At 43.0% G+C, this 18557-nt stretch overlaps 1 protein-coding gene across 1 annotated transcript in view; it reads left to right on the top strand.

Moving 5' to 3' along the window:
• psmd1 (proteasome 26S subunit, non-ATPase 1) overlaps positions 1 to 16818 on the top strand; it is a 37945-nt gene extending 21127 nt beyond the window's left edge. Inside the window, exons 17-25 of the mRNA XM_076725945.1 lie at positions 124 to 238; positions 4305 to 4421; positions 5567 to 5669; positions 9109 to 9278; positions 11776 to 11868; positions 12237 to 12323; positions 14026 to 14187; positions 15233 to 15396; positions 16617 to 16818. Coding sequence (XP_076582060.1) covers positions 124 to 238; positions 4305 to 4421; positions 5567 to 5669; positions 9109 to 9278; positions 11776 to 11868; positions 12237 to 12323; positions 14026 to 14187; positions 15233 to 15379 — 994 coding nt within the window. The 3' untranslated portion in view covers positions 15380 to 15396; positions 16617 to 16818. The remainder of the gene's footprint in view (positions 1 to 123; positions 239 to 4304; positions 4422 to 5566; positions 5670 to 9108; positions 9279 to 11775; positions 11869 to 12236; positions 12324 to 14025; positions 14188 to 15232; positions 15397 to 16616) is intronic.
• Positions 16819 to 18557: the final 1739 nt, after the last annotated feature.

Below are 18557 nucleotides of genomic sequence, written 5' to 3'. Positions count from 1 at the left end.
TTCTTTTGTAGTTGTGTACAGTTATCACAGTGGGCAAGATGAGGTCCACTCTGTCGTTTTAATGGTCACCTTTCAGTGCCTATTCTTGGCTCACTCTTAATTTCTGTCTCTGTCTCTCTTCAGGACCCCTGAGCAGTGTCCCAGTGTGGTGTCTCTTTTGTCAGAAAGCTACAACCCTCATGTGCGTTGTGGGGCTGCCATGGCTCTGGGCATCTGCTGTGCTGGGACTGGTAACAAGGTGAGTGCGTCCACCTTACTCCCCCTTCTCTTTAACTTAAACTGGCAGCAGACATTTTTTTTTGCTTTAACATGTCATTATGAAGTAAATGTTGATTGCACAGTCTAATGCTTGTAGAATAATGACACCATCTGAGTTTAGTTTGGTTCCATATAAGCCTCAAATTCATTATGCAATTTTTTTTCTGCCACCGGGTACAATCTCACGGGAAAATGAAGGCTCACTGGCGATCCAGTTGGGCTGGCACCATTTCTATCTACTTCCATATCTCTGTTATAGACTAAATGAATTAATGAACTCACACTTTTTCTCCTTGTGTTTTCTTCTACTCCTCCTCCAACCCCAACACCAACCACAGCGATAGTTTAGTATAATTATGTTATTACTCCAATGAAATGATGGCAATTTCACTTTACCTCGTCAGTGAATATGCTTATTTCTTTTCTCTGGTTTCGAAAGTGGTGTTGATTATTTCTACACGGAAATTTGGAAACAAAGGCAGTGCGTCCTGGGTTGTTGATAGTTGCTGGATTCTGAGGAAAACAAAAGATGATCATCTTGTCTTTGCAACTACATTGCCAACAGCAATACCACTTAGAAATGATAGAGGAGCTGAAAAGTTGTCCGTTTCCACTTTAAAAGTCTTTTTCTCTGATGGAGTTGAGCTGCTGTTAATGAAAGTCATCAGTGTTTCAAAATAAAAGCCTGCCAGGGAGTGTAGGATCTTTCTGTCTGAACAGGCCTTTTGTACAGCAGTGACACTGATCAGCAGCAGCTTAACGGGGATATATCAGAAGGGGAGAAAGCTATAATAATGGCCTGTTTCAAAATAAAGCCGTGGTTCTTTCTTCGGTTGAGGTGAATAAAGGCCTGGCATTTATATTTGAGAATTTACAATGTGTGCTCCCATTAAACATACCATAAACAAAGGGGAACCATATGGACCAAACCTTACATTAAATCACCACAGAAATAGGTTTGTACCTTTTTTTTTTTTTGCCAGTTTGCATAGTTCCAAGATTATTTAATGAGGTGTCGCACTCCAGCTGGACTTGCTTACTGGAATTAATATTCGTTGTGAAGCGTGTTCAAGAAGAGCTTAGATAGCATGTTTTTCAACCACAGAGGCAGAATTGGTCCTGTTGTCCTCATTTATCTTATGTGCTGTCCTTAGGGTAACGCGTGTCACTGGTGCAAAGACTTTGTGTTACACAAAGGCTTTTCCTAAAAGCAGTCAATTGATGGCTCATTTGTGAGGCTCATCTTAGATGAGGGAGTACAGACTCATGTTCTGTAGCCCCTGCAGAAGTTGCTGAGAAAAGATTTTCATTTTTTTTTTTCTTATCAGATGTAACAATGCTAGAACAAATGTTATGGCTACGAAGTGATTGCTGTTAAGTTGTGAAATAGGTGTAATACTGTTGCACAAAAGACGAGCTCTTTTTATCCCAAGATGAGACTTACAAGACTTCCTCAACCTCAACTGCTTCATAAAGTGTGCTTCAACCATCAATCTTGTTTATATATTGATTAAAATATAAAGTAAATAGACATTTTTACTTAATCTTTTCACGTAATCTATTGACATTTTCTTTAATCTTTGTGGAGGGTCAGCACCGAGGAGCTCATAAAATGTGGAAGGTTCTTGGGAGATTTGCTGATAAAATTGTCCAATTTGGCGCACAGTCACCAGGCTCTACCCTGTCAGTGTGTTTGCGTTCATTGAAGTCCGAAAAGGAGAGCAAAGAAGACAGAAATCGGGGGTTCTGCCAGATCCTGTGTTGTCAAACTATGTGGGCTGATAAGTCTCAGGTGGCACAGCCCGAGCAGAGTCATGGCTCATTGCATCCTGAGCCTGGAAGCACCAAAATGAATGTTTTGGACCAGATCAGCTTAAGGCATGATACAGAGCTGATCAGCTCCAAAGCTCCACTGCTGAGTTTTTCCAGAATAAAACCTCAAGGACATTAGGTCCTTAGTGAGAGTAATGATGTTGTGGCAAAAGAAGTGGGTCACCTATATAGAGGGAGCTCATTCCTTCTCCATCAGTTATACACCTTCAGCTTTGGATATTTTTACTGGACCAGTGTTCCTGATTTGTTTTGTACCTTAAAGAAAAAACTGCACAGAAAAGCTGTTTTGACCTTTTTGCCGTAGTTGATTTTGTGTCATAAATACAGTTCAGCTTGTAGAGCCAGTTTGAACTGGATGGAAGCATTGCTCACCAACAAACATGTGTACAAATGTAATGTTAAACACCAAATAGACTCACAAGAAGCATTTCAGCTTTTCAGAACACTGTCTTATAATACCGTTTTATAAATATGTATGAAAATGGAAATGATGTCGTGCCAAAGTGTGTTCTGCACGCTTCAATTTATTTGCACAAGCTCCTAGCCAGTTTTTAGCTGTGCTGAATTAAATCTAATTTAAAGTTTGACTCACGCTGTGGCGCAAGCCTGAAGAAAACAGTCCACCACTGTACATGGATTAAGAGGATCCTCAGCAACCACATTATGTGTCGACCTGCTCTGCTGATTGAGCCTGACAGTAAATACCCTCAATTAAATTGCCCGACAACCTATCAGGAACAGGATGTGGTCGGCCGGTGTTGGCTTTACACTCTTGACTTATCATCCTGGTGCACTGCTGTCTCAGCCAGCTGAGCCGAGAGCACTGATGAAACATGGTTTATTTTACCTCCACTGTCATCATCCTAGTTTGTTTCTCTTTGCTCGGCGGAGCTGACGCCTCCCTCCGAGTCTGGTGGTGTGAGTTACAGCCATTACTGCTCAGCTGAGAACAGAGGAGAGTGCAGGAAAAAAAAGAGAGAGGTGGTCCTCCCTCATTTTTTTCATCCTCATGGAGGGAGACTGAAGGAGGCGGGGCTTGTTGTCACTGTTAGTCAGTTGTCCCGGGCAACCAGATATGGATGACACTAATGTTGTTAATTTGTGTGGTCTGGTTGCCTCTCTTGATAATCCCCTTTCCTCTATTTAAGCAAACAAAAGTGCCTCTGTTGCACTAAGCGTCTCTGTTGGGAGTGGTAAAATATAAAATGTGTGTGCAGAGTAAAGCTATTCTAAACAAATAATCTCACAAATGTGTGCTAAAAATGTAGTGCAGCCAGTCCATCAGTTACTTTCATTTAACATTTTAGCCTGGCCGCCTGCTTCACACCAAAATCCTTCTTACATCCTCCTCAGTGTGTTTGTGAGGGACAGACACAAATAGTCATGAAATCACAAATTGTGGTAACCATTCTGCCAGCTTGAGCACGCAAATGATGATTTTCAGCCTGACAACTAGTTCAATAGCTTACTGTTGGGCTGTGGAGGGCTTTGCCACAAGAGACTCGAGGCTTCAGACAAAACTAGAGGAGACAGTTCTAGGTACCATTTCCTACACTGCCCTTTTTTTTTTTTTGGCAAAACTCCAAACAACTGACAAACATTTACTGTTTTATATTTGCCTAATCTTTGCCTTCAAGAGTTCCTTTTTTGATACAGCATGGTTTCCCGTGCAGCACCTTCAAAGATCTAGAAAAATTGCAGTCTTAAAGTAAACTATAAAGTAAATTCTGAAGTCGCATACACCAGCCCAGAGACATTTTGGCAAATGTAGAATTGCCTCATTTGTCTTGGAACCTTAAAACATGTGCCAAGTGCATAGCTCTGCTTGCAGCAATGTTTTTGGTCCTAATTTTCATCAAAGATGCAAACTAAACTCTGCAGAGAGCACTTTGACAGTCCTGAAAGATCAATATTTATTCTTTATCCATTTCAAGGAGGCTGGTCCTGGACCTTGAAATACTTGCATGGAAAAGTCATTTGATTGAATTGTTAGCCCTTTTTTGTGTATATTAGAGAGCAACTTTTTCCACTCCACAAGTTCATTTTAATATGATCAGCCATTCATTGCTCCCTAATTTGGAGGTACATAGAGCGGAAGATGATTATTTACAATCTCTATAAGGGTTGTACAGTTTGTAAATAACTGTTTACTGAAAGTGCACTTAATTGTAAGCAGTGTGGCCAAGTTTTCTGTTCTGCCTCTCCCTCTGCAGGAGGCTATCAATCTGCTGGAGCCCATGACCAATGACCCAGTAAATTATGTGAGACAGGGCGCCCTCATTGCCTCTGCCCTTATTATGATCCAGCAGACCGAGGTCACCTGTCCCAAGGTAAGTGCCAAATGTTTTAGGCCATCTTTTACCACTTGTTTGATCACTTCTCACTTATCATTAATGAAATTTTATAGCCAGTGATAACAGCCTCAATCAAAGTTTTTGTCGAGATATTTCTTGTAAAGGTCGAGCAGACCTTTGGAATGTGAAAAAAATGAATGGAGCACAAAGACACGCGGCTCTGTTTTTCGTCTGGGTGGTCTGTTGGTTATCTGTGAAATAACAACACGCCTCAGTGACTCTTAAAATTGTTCTTAATCCCACTGAGAGCAGAGATTTTTGCCGAGTAAAGGGCGAGGGGAAAGAAAAGGGGAGCACTTGACCAAAAGCAGAACGCAGCAGAACTGTTATGACACAGGAAAAGAAATCTGTGTCATGGAAGGCTGGAGCGTGCCCAGTCCAGGCAGCACCTCACAGTAGATGGTTAAGATTTACCAGATACATTTTCAGAGGCTCCTCATATGCACAGCAACAGTCCTTAAAGCTCAAGCCGGTGTGCAGGATTGTGCAAGAGGCAATGTCAGGAGGTGTTACATCCTTGAGCGATTATTTCAAAGTCTTTCTAATTTCTAGCTGTGCTTTACAGTTGTAGATAGAGGTGTCAGGCCTCTCAGGTCGTAGGGAGGTAATTTGGACCAAACTGGCAGATAACTACTCAGCACAGTGTTTACTCAAAGTTTCACTCTGGCAAGACATATGCTATTAGTGCTGGAGCTCCCACGGGCACCACACCATCATCGTGGATGTGGCAATGCTGATGTGACTTTGTTATGAATATTATGCTGACAGAGTGCAAGTATGACAAATTGCATTGCAGCCTGTGACAGCCACATTTAAATGTATACCTCCCCCTTAATTTGGAGAGCAAGGAGGCACAGACTTGACGAAATAAAATGCAACCCTGCAGCCTCTCTGCAGTATTTCAGAGTCTGAGGGGATTCTTTAGTCTTTAACTGCATTTTAAAAAAAAAACTTAAGTTATTGCTGAGAAAAAATAAATTCCACTTCCTCTTAATCTAAAATGCAAACAAAGGAACCCATCATGGATCTAAAGTATCATAACAGAAATAAGAGGCGGGCTGTTGGTGTCATATAAGCTGTTATGTGTTCTGCACTAACATATTTTCCCCTCACTATTTTAGGTGAACCAGTTCAGGCAGCTTTACGCGAAGGTGATCAACGACAAGCACGATGATGTTATGGCCAAGTTCGGCGCCATCCTGGCCCAGGGAATCCTCGATGCAGGTCAGTGTCCAAACAAAAGTGCACAAGACAAAACATTGCCTTATTATAGTGGCTGTTAGTTGGCAACATAGTCTGTTAACTGGAAAGGCACCAGCTTGATGTAGTCACCAGGCAATGGGTTTATTATAGAGATCAAACCAGTATGTGGTCCCGCCTACCTGTGCGCCTTCACCTCCCGAGGATGCGAAAAGACCCACATTCTTAATTACGCTGTAAAACAAGTGAACTGCTCAAACTGTAATGTGGGTTTGTGGTTTTGTGTGTGTGCCCCTTAATTACGCTCAAGCAAACACAGAGTAACCCTTGTAGGCTGACCACCCGTGCACTGTGTCTCTGGAACAGATCATGCTAAGGTGCATTAGCGCCTGGCGTTCCTGCCTCAGCTCTGCCCTGCTCTCAGCCATATGGCCTCTTGGTCTCCCCCTGGTGATTGCTGTTTGTCCGATAGTCTCTGTGTTTGTGTGTCTGCGCGGGTGTTTGTGGACACAAGTATGCAGCAGGTGTTTGTGTGTGTGAGGTCCAAGAGAGCTGCACATCATCACATGGAGAGCTACACACTCGCACACGGAGGGACACACCCATATTCATATGTATACACAAACCCTCAATGTAGGCAGCAGCAGAACCCCCTTTTCTTGCACTAACATAAAAGCCTGTGTGCTGAGCCAGAAAGAAACCAGCTCTGTTTACACACTGCTGTCTAAATACACCATCAGGTGTTGCAACTTACACAAAGTGAAGCCTATCTCGAGCATTTTGCATCGTTACCTCAAAGGATACATGCTACACATGTGTTGTTGAGATGTTGTGACTCATACCTGTCTTTCATCCCTCATGAAATTGCCTTTTGACTCACTCCGCCCCCTCCTGCAGCACTATTTGATGGTTTTTTTGGTCTGAGCAGATTAGCCATCTTGATGACAGACAGGACCTCAATCATATATCAAATCAGGCACATTAACCGTAATAAACTTAGTAAACATGCCAAGATGACCCTGTGTGAGACCGTCCAGACAAACCCTGACCACCGGTGTCATTTTTCATACAGCCCAGACACTCACCCCTCTCCCACTCTGCGCTTCATGCAAAACTCCAGCTCTCAGAACTTAACCCATGTTTTCAGTACAGTTCAGTGTGTGTGTGTGTGTGTGTGTGTCGCCATTTACACACATTTGAGCAGGAAAAACAGCACTCCAGTTTAGATGTCAGACATGCTTAAGCTCACGCAGTGTGAATGTTTTAGTATCCCGGTTCTTCTAGGGGGTCAGGTGTTTTTTGAGGTGCAAAGGTAATTGTGTTTAATTTGATGGGCGGAAGCTATTAGAGCTCAGTTTCATGATCACTGGTGTTCATTACCCAGGAAATGTCAGTCAGGAAATGTCTCTCTCTCTTTCTCTCTCTCTCTCTCTCTCTCTCTCTCTCTCTCTCTCTCTCAGAGACTTTGCCTCACTAGCTGATACAGTCCTTTAATAAGCTTTAATTAGTGGTTCCCCTCTCATGCATGTAAGGAAAAATCGCCTGGATTCTGTTGTTTCATCTTTTCAAAGCGACGCAGCAGGCAGGTTGATTGTTGATATTGTCATGTAATACCTTTGAGGGATCGCTCCTCTCCTGGTGCCTCCCTCACCAACTCCTTGGAATGAAAATTGGCCCACGGAACTAAGAGTTGGCAAAAACAGTGGCGCTAGTCAAGTGCTCTCAACCTCTTCTCAAGTTTTTAAGAGATTCTTAAGAAGCCAGTTGTGGTGCAGTGAGAAGACCTTGTGACTCATTCTGGCCAGCTTTCAATCTGTGGGACTGGAATGGTTTCAACACTGTTTCAGATGTCAAGATAAGGCCCCGCTACTAAATCATGTCCATGACCTCAGAAAAAAGCGAGCGCAAAGAAAAACAAAAGCAGATGATTTCTGCTGGTATTGTGCGAGCAATTTTAGTTGCGAGGGCTACTCCCTAGTAACCTACCGTTTGTAAAGAGAAGTTTTTCTCTTCATCCCAATAGAAATGACAGATGGATCCTGGTTGCCTCCTATCATCTCTTCCTCTCCCTCCCTACTGTCTTCCCTGAAAGGCCAAGGAAGGTCGGTCACTCTTTGGCACTGCTCCAAGGAGCACCCTTGACCGCTGTTCATCACCTTCTGTGTCGTTGTCTCCACAGACAAACTAAAGATTTTATTTGGTGGAGAGCACAGTTTCACCATGAGTGGCCACTGTGTCAACCCTCAACCACTGTGATACCTGTGGAGTACAAAAATCCTGATACTATGGAACATAAAGTCTACATAGAAATGGATTAAAAGAAGATTTACTACTTCAAAGCAGCTGAGAAAGGCTTTTTTTAGATGAATTATTAATCTCCTGTGTAGCTGACATCTAATGATAATGAATGAAGTTTTTAGATTTCAATACAGGATGCAGCAGACAATGCATTCCTGGGTTTCACTGGCTCACCAGTTTGTCCCTGTGATATAAATCCTTGTCTGGGATCAACAGATCAGACAAGTTGAAGCCAAAAAGACAACCCTCTCAGGGTGGTGACCATCCTGGTCTGTACCCTCATTAACCTCCCGCTCCTTCATCTTACAGTTCTCGTGCCAAGTTGAAATGTGTTTGTTTCACAGTCAGTGATCAGTATGACTTTAAAAAGTTTCCTTTTTATTGTTCAAAGAATAGATGGCCTCTGAGTTTGCACTTTTGTTATTTGTGGTTGCTCAGGATTGTCTATAAACTACAAAGTTTATTGTGCAGCAACAAGCTTGTCACGCCAAAGAGTTGAGAGCAGTGCAGTATATTAAATTTATATTTTAGCTTCTGTAAACTGACTGCTAACAAATTGTGCAGTTGATTTGGAGATTGGTTTGGTCTAGCCTGCCAATCTAAATCCAGCAAACTGTTAGTAAGGCTCCAGCACTGTGGAAGAAGCACCAGGGTCATCGGGTGTATGGTGATTTTGTTCCACTATACTCGACTTGTAAATGTTGCAAGGATTGCTTTCCGGAAAGCTGAAACATAAAATTGGGATACTTTGTCTATACTTTAAGCTAACAGATAACTGCTTCTGTAGCTACTTGTAAATAAAATACCTTGTCTTATCATGTTAAATGCAACGAATTTGGGGTTTTTTTTGTTTGTTTGGTTTGTTTTTGCTTTAAACAACTGCATCGTGCTTTAGACTCTGAAAGTGCCGTCATGTGTAGACAATGTTAAGACCTTGTGGTGACAATTGCATATCACGTCAAAAGAGAGTAAGAGCTGTATGCCTCCACTTGTAGTATCAAAAGTAATGTAAGGCAGTCATTTGCTTTATGAATGTGCCATGACCAAGTGTTTTTTCATGATATTTGATTTTATCTGAGGTGTCATCTGGTCAGTGACAAAGATCATGCAGGTCTGTGCCATAATACTGAAACCCTCTCCACGTCCTCTGCCCTCTGTTGTCCAGGTGGACGTAATGTGACCATCTCTCTGCAGTCCAGGACGGGTCACACTCACATGCCATCAATGGTCGGCCTGCTGGTCTTCACCCAGTTCTGGTTCTGGTTCCCCCTCTCCCACTTCCTGTCATTGGCCTTCACACCAACTGCTATAATCGGCCTCAACAAGGACCTCAAGGTACTGAAGTGGCTAGATTTGCTGTGAAGGAATGTGTGTGTTTGCATATTCAGCCATTGGACATGTGAGAGGAAAGCAGACCGTTATATGATGCATTACATTTTATAACACCAAAGTGGATTGTCCTGCATATACAACACATATCTGCAGGACAATCCGTGTGGCAGTGATTATAATATAATGTGGATTTAGATTTTTTAAGCTTTGCTGTATTGATGTTAAAATATGTGACAGAGGGAAAAAGTCTGACTGCTCAATTTGTATTTGGCACCGCGTTTTGTATAAAAATGTTTAACTTCTTCCTTTGCTTACAACCGTCACCAGCAGCCGATCCATAACAAGGCCCTCATGACTGTGGGCCCATTCTGGCCCGCTGCCACTCGCACACCGATGCCAAGAGATCAGTGTGACATATGGGGTCTTAAACAGACATTAGATCGGCATTATCTCTGCATTCCTACCTGAGTCAGCAACACCTGACGCCAGGGACACCCGCATCACAAGCAGTACAAGGCACCTGAGAATATACTTAGTGCAAAGCCCCCGAGTAATACACCAGGGATAGAGTGCCAAAGGAAGCGGGGAGGTGGACAGCAGGGCTTAACCGTCTTTGTGCTGCACCCTGCCAAGGCTCATCAGCGCCTGTTTAACTACAGAGCACAAGTCTTCACAGACTTTGCCTCTCATCATTGGACAACCAACATGCCAGTTGTTCTTTTTTAGCAACAAACTTATACGTTATCTTTTAACGGACCACAAAAGAAGTCATTTCACCGCGTCGCTGCTTCTCTCTCTGCCTCCACACTGCAGTGAAACAGCTAAATTATGAGTTGATAAAACTAAGAAGGCCCCCAGTCACATCTTGTGTTGCTCTGTTGAACCGTAGAGTCGGTTTAGTCCTTTAGCTTCAGAACATTTTGAAAGCTCACTCGAAACAGAAGGAGCTTATTGCTGCTCTGGCTGGACATCTTTTCTGTTCATCTTGGTGCAGTTGACCAAGCACTTTTTCATCTCTACGTAAGGTGAAGCCTGCAGCGAGTAGGTGAAGGAGGGTGGTGTAATAAGTGCTTCTTCGTTTGTTTAACCAGTTAAATGTACCTTTTAACTTTAAAACCTAACTGACCTGGCTAAGCAGTGTCTCCAGGAAGTGTCCTCTACAGTAGCAGCATATTAAAGGTTCCCTGTGGAGCTTTTGACCTCCAGTAGCTTTGGAGCTGTTTTTCTATGAGTGCCTCCCCGTATTGTTTGTCTGGTGCACGAGGGTGTATGTGCACGTGTTCATGCGGTGGACACAATGGACAGCCCTGTCATTTCTTTTTCACATTATTCCAGCGATCTGCAGATAGTGGTCTTGCAGCAAGAAATGCAGCAGTGCACAGGCAAAGACGGGGAAGAAGAAGTGTACGAGCAAATTAACAAAGCAGGATTTAAAGTACTTTCTTTCCAAATACAAAGAAATACACCCAGCACATTTCGGACTCAGGGATACAAACGCTGTTTTAATAATGAATGGTAATGGAAACTTGAAACAGGGTGGCCAGTAGAATCTGAAATCAGCAAAGTGTCAAAATATGACATTTGAGATGACAGGAAGCTGCCAGATTTTGAGAAGGTGTTGATGTGACATTTTCTCTCACAAAGCACAGACCAGCTGTCTGACAGTGTTTACCTTGTGCTTATCCTCAATTCCCATTTCACCTAAGTTCACTATTCAGTCTGAATGTGGCCTCCTGGAATGGAGAGCTGAAGTCCTGCCCTAGTAGTGGAAGCAGTTTACAAAACAGTCTCACCTCATGCTCCATTTAGTCACCATTAAACGGCCCTAGAGGTCAATTGTCTGATTGTTCTCTAAACAGCACTGATCATCAGGTCTGTCATGGTTAAGGATACCCTTCAAAAATGAGGTCAGCGAGAAAACCTGAAACACGTGAAGAACAGATCAGATTGATTTTTATTTACACAAGACCAAGAGTCGACAGTCGCACTAGCGGCTCTGTGAGGCTGGACAGGGCACAGCGATTGTGTGCTGTGAGCTAAATGCTAATGTTAGCATGGCAACATAATCACAATGAAAAGTTAAAATTAGGGCTGAAACAAGTGGTTTATTGGCCAACTGAGTCAGAAGAATCACCAACTGTTTTGATAGTTGATTTATCATTTTATCATTGAATTTTCGATTGTTTATCAGACAAAACGGTCAATTTGAAAGTGTCGCTTTGGGCTTTAGGAAACTGTCATGGACATTCACTATTTTCTGACATTTTATTGACTAAAAGATAAAACAATAATTGGCGTCTTGTCAAGTTAAGATGCTGATGCTTTACAGGAGTAATGCTCATCATGTTCACTGTCTTTTGGTTTAGTCAGAACAGTTTACTCCAAACAACAAAGTGATATCAGCTGATTAGGTTTGACTTGATGTTGGAGGTCCGCTGCCTCTTAAGTGGATCTGACTGATCATGGCTGTCTTCTTCTTCTTCTTCTTCTTCTTCTTCAGATGCCTAAGGTGCAGTACCGTTCCAACTGCAAGCCCTCCACCTTCGCCTACCCGCCAGCTCTGGAGGTTCCCAAAGAGAAAGAGAAAGAGAAGGTGAGAACCGAGGAACTGAGGCGCCACAACAGATCAGCTTGTTTTGCTTTCTTTATTCTGAAATTATTAGTTGAGGGAAGCTGACCTCGCCTCATATTGATTTGTGAATAATTCTGAACCCTCCGTGTCAGACTCATCATTCTCTTGCCCATCATATTTATTATTTCAGCATCTCTGGCCTATTTTTCTCAGTCGCTTCCTTTCACAATCCTAGATGCTCTTGAAGAATGTAATGAGAAGACCGAGCAGCATTTATCTTGTGGTTGACTAGTTTTGTAGGTTTTAGGCCGTGTTTGTAGAAGGTCTGAGTGTCTACGGTTTTGTCTTACATTGTGGAAACGTCTCTGCTCTGTGTCTCTGCATGGCAGGTATCCACCGCCGTTCTCTCCATCACAGCCAAAGCCAAGAAGAAGGAGAAGGAAAAGAAAGAAAAGGAGGAGGAGAAGATGGAAGTGGTGAGTGGAAATGCACGGGCCTCGAAAACCCTCTCCTCCTGAACATATTTTATTTCCTCGTTTGTTCTCGCTGCTTGCATGTTAGATTCTGGACTCACAAGAACATAAATACACTGACCATTTTATTTAGTGTATTTATTGAGAACTATTTGTGATCTTTGCCATTTGAAAGTTTAGTTTTCAAGAATTTATTACTTAGTTGGACTCTCAGGCTGCTTTGAAGATGGAGAGATGCCATAAAATATTCAGGTGTATACTCTTCAGTGCATTACACCTTATTTTTACCGCAGAACATTCATAGACCACATGGCACTGCAGCCGCAGCTTGTGTCCTGGTGTTTTTAGTTTAAGCGTGGCAGATCCATGCACCCAGTTATACAGGGTACACACACACCCCCTACCTTTTATTTCTTTTCTCAAAGTCTGTCTTAACATGTTCATTCACCCTCACCCAGTGTTCACAGACGGACTGTGTCAGTCCAGAGCCAGTATAGCTTTCACTGGGATTTTCTCCGCTGCCACGCTACGTCTCAGCTCTGGTGCTGAGAGACGAGCTTGGACATGTCCGGCCTGCTCACATCTCAGGCTTTTGATTTTATTTGGCTTCACTTATGAAGGAGGCAGTTGAAGGGGGCTGTCATTTTCTGGACAGTTTTATAGAGGTGGCTCTGGTTTTGACCGCTTTGTTTGCATTTAGCTCGTCTGTTTTGCCTCAAAAACGTCGCCGTGGTCTTCATCTTTTTATTTCTATACTGAATACATCAACACTGAAATATATTGAGATGGAAATAGAAATGGCAGTGAAGTAAATGGCGTATTGATAATTACAGCGTATGTTGTGTACAGTTTGATAAAACCATAGAACTAGCATCTTAAGTCACATTTCGAATAAAGATCACACACACTCTCTGTTTCCTGCAACTGAACTGTGAAGATTTGCTGCTTTTCTTGACATAGCTTAAAATAAATTGAGTATCTTTGGGGTTTGAATTGTTGGTTGAATAAAACAAAAAAATTGAAGATGACAGTGTTTAAAATTACTACATACTAAGCATTTAATGTGTACATGGCTGAGAATAAGAATATTCAAATAAAACCAGTGACTGACAAACAGACTGCTGCTGCTGATGATGATAAAAGGCTAAACAGGCCTGTGGAAACATCAGTAAGTTATCTGCATCCACAGTTCACACCTCCAATTAGAAACTGGGTCAGAGGAGAAAAGACCGTCCCAGGGTTTCAGATCATCTGCAGGAGATGATGTAGTTCAGTCTTGAAATTCAAAACCTTTTTTTTTTTTTTTATTGCCAGTTTCCTTGGCACCTTCTGTCCTTCAGTGTCTTTTATGGGTTTCCAGGGTCCGTCTGATAGCCCAACAAATCACTGGCCATCAAGGGCACCAGAGCAGGAAAGGACTGAATCACAACAGAAAGAAGGAAAAGCTGGATTTATTCCTCATAACTCCTCCAGACTGTCAGATAATGTCAGAGTTATACTTGAAAAATAGATTCTTTTTGTGGTGGGTTTAAACTTATCAGAACTGTGGATGAACAGTAGTCTCTTCTTTAAAAAAAAGTTTCTATCCAAATTGAATTTATATATAGCTGATACTTCAACAGGGACAGTAACAATACAGGTAAAACAGATACATACAGTACATGACAGTAGTCTTAATGCAGAACATGCTGCTTCTCTGTCACAGGAGGTCCAGGAGGGCGAGAAGGAGAAGAAGGATGAAGAGAAGGAGAAGAAGAAGGAGGCAGAGCCAAACTTCCAGCTCCTGGAGAACCCGGCCAGAGTGATGCCGGCCCAGCTCAAAGTTCTCACCATGCCCGAGACCTGCCGCTACCAGCCCTTCAAACCGGTGCGTCAAAATTCAATGTCACAGACATGTTTGACCGAGGTAGCCAGAGGAGACCAAACATGATGCAGCAGAACAAAGTCAGTGCGCGAGAATGTGAGCATGCCCGATAACGACACTTCTAAATAAGGCGTTAAAAGACAGGCAACAATGGAAAGTGGCTCACAGAGGAGTTTTGCCATCATTATAAATCGTTCAAATGGGATCCAGCCTGTTAGTTGATTTTGGCCTCTGGTGAACATCTCCCAGTCCAGAGAGCGTCCTCTCCTCGGGCCCATAAACCAGACGACTGCGGCCCTGCTGTAAATGTTGACAGGTTTCCGCAGTAAATGGCAGGACGGCGTGCAGTGTCCCAGTGAGCACTCACCCCGGTCCTGTAAAGAGGAGGAACTGTTTGATTTTGTGTCTAGCAAGCCAAGACTGGAGTATTACATCCTATGACTTCTTGTTTCGAGTGCCAAAATGGTGTCTTTGCTCGTCTCATTTGTAATGCTGCTTTCCTTTTAAGGGTTTGTTTTTACCTTCAAAGACGGTTTAGGAAGTGAAGAGCTTTTACAGACTTCTGGTCAGTGTCGGGAGCTTTATTGAACGTGATATTATCTGGATCAACTTCTCACAGAGTCCTGAGATTATTTAAAGAGCGCTTTTTAGGTTTGTTCATGACCTTTACTTTTCAATAAATTAACCCTCACGAGTCCTATTTTTTAGTCCACACGTGATTATTGCTCCACTATATCACATTGAACTGTTGTGGATTGTGCATCATTACTTTTCTTGTTTGTGTCTTAGCTTAGCTTAAGTTCCTCTCTTAACATTTTAGTGTGCTGCATCGCCTGCTTGCTGCTTGGTCATTACAGTTCCCTGCTGAGTTCAGTTTATTACAGGAGCATCAAGCTCCTTGACGGCAGTGAAGAGTGAAAAGTGCTGCTCTAAACAAATCCAGTGCAGCTCGTTCTGACGGCTTTGAGCAAGGATACTTAAAACCTAAACATCTGTAGTATATCAGCAAGTGTTCGCACTCAGCCGGAGTTTTCCTGTCTGTCACCAGCTCCACACGGGCGGGATCATCATCATGAAGGACACCAGCGAGGAGGAGGAGGAGCTGGTGGAGCCCGTCTCCGCTCACGGCCCCAAGATCGAGGAGGAAGAGCAGGAACCCGAGCCCCCCGAGCCCTTCGAGTACATCGACGAGTAGAAAGGCTCACAGCAAAGGTACGCTGATAGAAATCATTCCTGAGCTTTGTTTTTCATTCAGAACGGAAGCAAACCATGCTGGTTGTGCTTCTCCAGTTTGTGGCACAGGAAACATGTCTGCTGTGAAACTGCCTAGAACCGTGTTCTCTTAGGTCTTTCAAAGAATCCGCAGCACCATTTGTTTCACAGCTAGCAGATCAAACCATTGGACCAAAGTGCGTTAGCCTGCCTGCTCGTGGGAGCTGGGATTCCAGACAAATGTTTCATAAATTTTAACAGAATTTTGAGAAAATCTGCAGACGAAAATGCAAATGAATGCTTGTTTCTGTCCACCACCGTTATGTGATAGTTAGGCGGTGGTTGATCAAGATAAACAATCGATGGAGCCATTTCTGCAGTTGGAAAACCATAAAACCATTTTAGAAGAAGAGGGCGCAACAAGATGGCGTGTTTCTTTCTGTTAGTATTATATTACTAGTATTGATGCAATACTTCAAATTAATATGTCACTGGAGACGCAGCTTGTGGGAAAATACAGTTCAGGCTCCTCTGCTGTGTCACTGATCTCCAGACGCCCCCACGTAGCTGCCAGACCGTTTTCACTGGAAGCAACATAATGCGATAACACACAATGCAGGTCTGTGCTGTTGTTTCCAAGCCGAACGCAGTTTCACCCGTCAGCGGTTCTGAGGAATGTAAACATCGCTGCCATCTCCAAAACGCCAGCTCGGAGGGCAAACCTTCACACTGACTTGTCAGTGAAGTGGGATGCGTAATGATTCCTGGCTGCCTGTTGTGTTTGTGTTGGATTGGCTGCAGCTCGTCTCTCATGTTGGAGCTCGCTGTTGCGTGTGATGAAACCGATGAGGTGTCAATGACCAAATTAGGGCCTCTGTGCACACACTATGTCATCCCTTTATGAGGTTCGAGTGCTGTGTGACAGATTAAACACTGCAGAGATCATTGTCAGGCTGACTTCAGGGCTGAGGCGTGCATGCCAGCCAGCGGTCAGCACGGCGGCCAAGTCTTTGTGGAAGGTCACAGGTTTGATGCCCAGAGAAGAATTGTGTTCATGTTTTCTGGTGCTTAAGCCTCCAGATAGTCATGCTCCACCTGCACAGGCGTTCTCACTAAATCTACCTGATAGGAGCTCTTGTCAGGACTGTTTTGGTGATGTTTGTGTACTTCCTCCTGGGCGGGTTTGGATTATTCATATTTTTTTTTTTCTCTCTCTCCAGGCATCGGGAGAAGTGCGATCCCAGCATGTTGCTCCAGCGTCTCCTCCCTCTGTGCATCCATCTATCCATCCACCTCCCCGCTTCACTTCCTCTTTTACACGTTTCTTTCCTGCTCTGGCTCCTCATTTGCCAGACGGGGAATGTTTTACATTCTCAAATTGTATAATTTTCTGTCCGTACAATAAAAATGATGTATATTGGAGGCCGGAGAGTGTGTGTGTGTGTTTATTTGAGTGGATATCTTACGAGGCGTGCATCGAGGGAATTTCTCTAATCCCATACATTCAGACTGGTTTACATTTTCCGCACTCAGCAACAGCAGCAGTCTGTCTCAGTACAGCGAGCTGACTCTACTGTATAAATACTGAACAACTGTGCGTGGCAGCGGGGAAGGAGTGGAAATAACTTTCAGGGTGTCCTGAAGGTCATGTGTCAGGAAAACCATAAAAATCTGCTCATAAGTGATGCTCAAATACGTGTAATCCAACTGAGCAGGAAACTTTAACTCTGATACTTTTCAAACTTTCTTGTTAACGTCTGCTTCAGATTAATTCAGCGACAGTTATCCAAGCCTTTGTATTCTTAGAAGCAGAACTGCACAAACAAACGTTTACTCGGTGGACTCAAAGTGTGTTTGTGGCCTTTTTATAATCACAAATCATTAACACTTCAGAATAACTTTAGATAAGTTTTAATTGAGCTGAGCTGGCTGTGATCTATTTTCTTTGGCTCTGTTCGAGTTTAAAACTTGCCGGGTGCAAAAAGCCGGTGAAGCCATCAACTTTTTAAACACTGAGCCATTAGTGAGCAGCAAAAGCCTTCCATCATTAAATAAATAGATAAATAAACAAACCTCTCCATGCAGGCAAAGGAGGATGTTTGGCACATCTGGAGAAGTGCCAAACGGTAGCTGTAGTCATCAGCTGCATCATAGTTCACATGTCAAGCGTGTTAGAGTTTGTGTTTTGACTGAGTCCAGTTTGGTGGTTAAAGAACAGGTTCACGGCTTAAAAGACGCCCACATGTGCATTAACGCCGTCTTTGTTCATTGTCATTATTGTTCCTAATACGAGGCTTCAGCAGTCTGCATTAGTCAAGTGGATATCTTCCAGTTTGAGTCACTTCAGTCTGAAAGTCCTCTTTGCACTTGGACTCTCTCCCTCTTTGTGTTTAGTTGCTGAGCTGCAGCAGAGGCATCCATGGAAGATATCCACCAACTCCATCTGCTGAAGCCTCATGCAGTGAAATGCAGAACAGAACATGGACTGTGGTTTTTGGGCCTCATCCTGTGATCCTGCTTTAAAGGGACACTCCACCCATTTTACTCATCAAGGTTAGTTTACTTGTTATGAGGAGCGCTACACAGCATGTGTGAAAACAGCTGTTTAATGCCTTCATTTCAGATGCAGAGGGGCCAAATGAAAAGATGCTAACAAGTTGCATTATGGGAACTGTAGGAGTTTTTGAAGCTTGATTCATACTTGGACTAAAAGTCAGGATTCACTATTATTCCCATTCAGTAAATTATTACCACCTAGTACCAGTAAATAACAGGAAGGTCTGAACAAAATGATGTTCATTGGTTTGGCATGAAGTGAAAGCTAAATATCTATTTTCTATTTATATTTTCACCCATTTTATTGCTTTAACCCTGTTTTTGAGAGCTGACATTTAACTGTGCAGCCTGTACCCTGAGGAAATGATCAAAAAATGCACCAAACAAAATGTTCACTTTTACCATGCACCTTGCTGAATTAACAGAAGGCAGATGTTTATTGGCCTGGAACATGTGAATCCAGCACAGTGCAAACTAATTTTAGCCCAGAAACCAAGAACCATCAGCTGTCTTTTAAAGCACTAATCATAAAACTGCTCAGTGCGACTGATTGCCTGTGAAATTTCAGTGAATGTCTTCATTAGACTGGGTTCCCCATCTGGACT

Source organism: Chaetodon auriga, chromosome 3 (genome assembly GCF_051107435.1).
Source record: "Chaetodon auriga isolate fChaAug3 chromosome 3, fChaAug3.hap1, whole genome shotgun sequence".
NCBI classification, from domain to species: domain Eukaryota; kingdom Metazoa; phylum Chordata; class Actinopteri; order Chaetodontiformes; family Chaetodontidae; genus Chaetodon; species Chaetodon auriga.
This window is presented reverse-complemented; position numbering and strand designations above follow the sequence as displayed.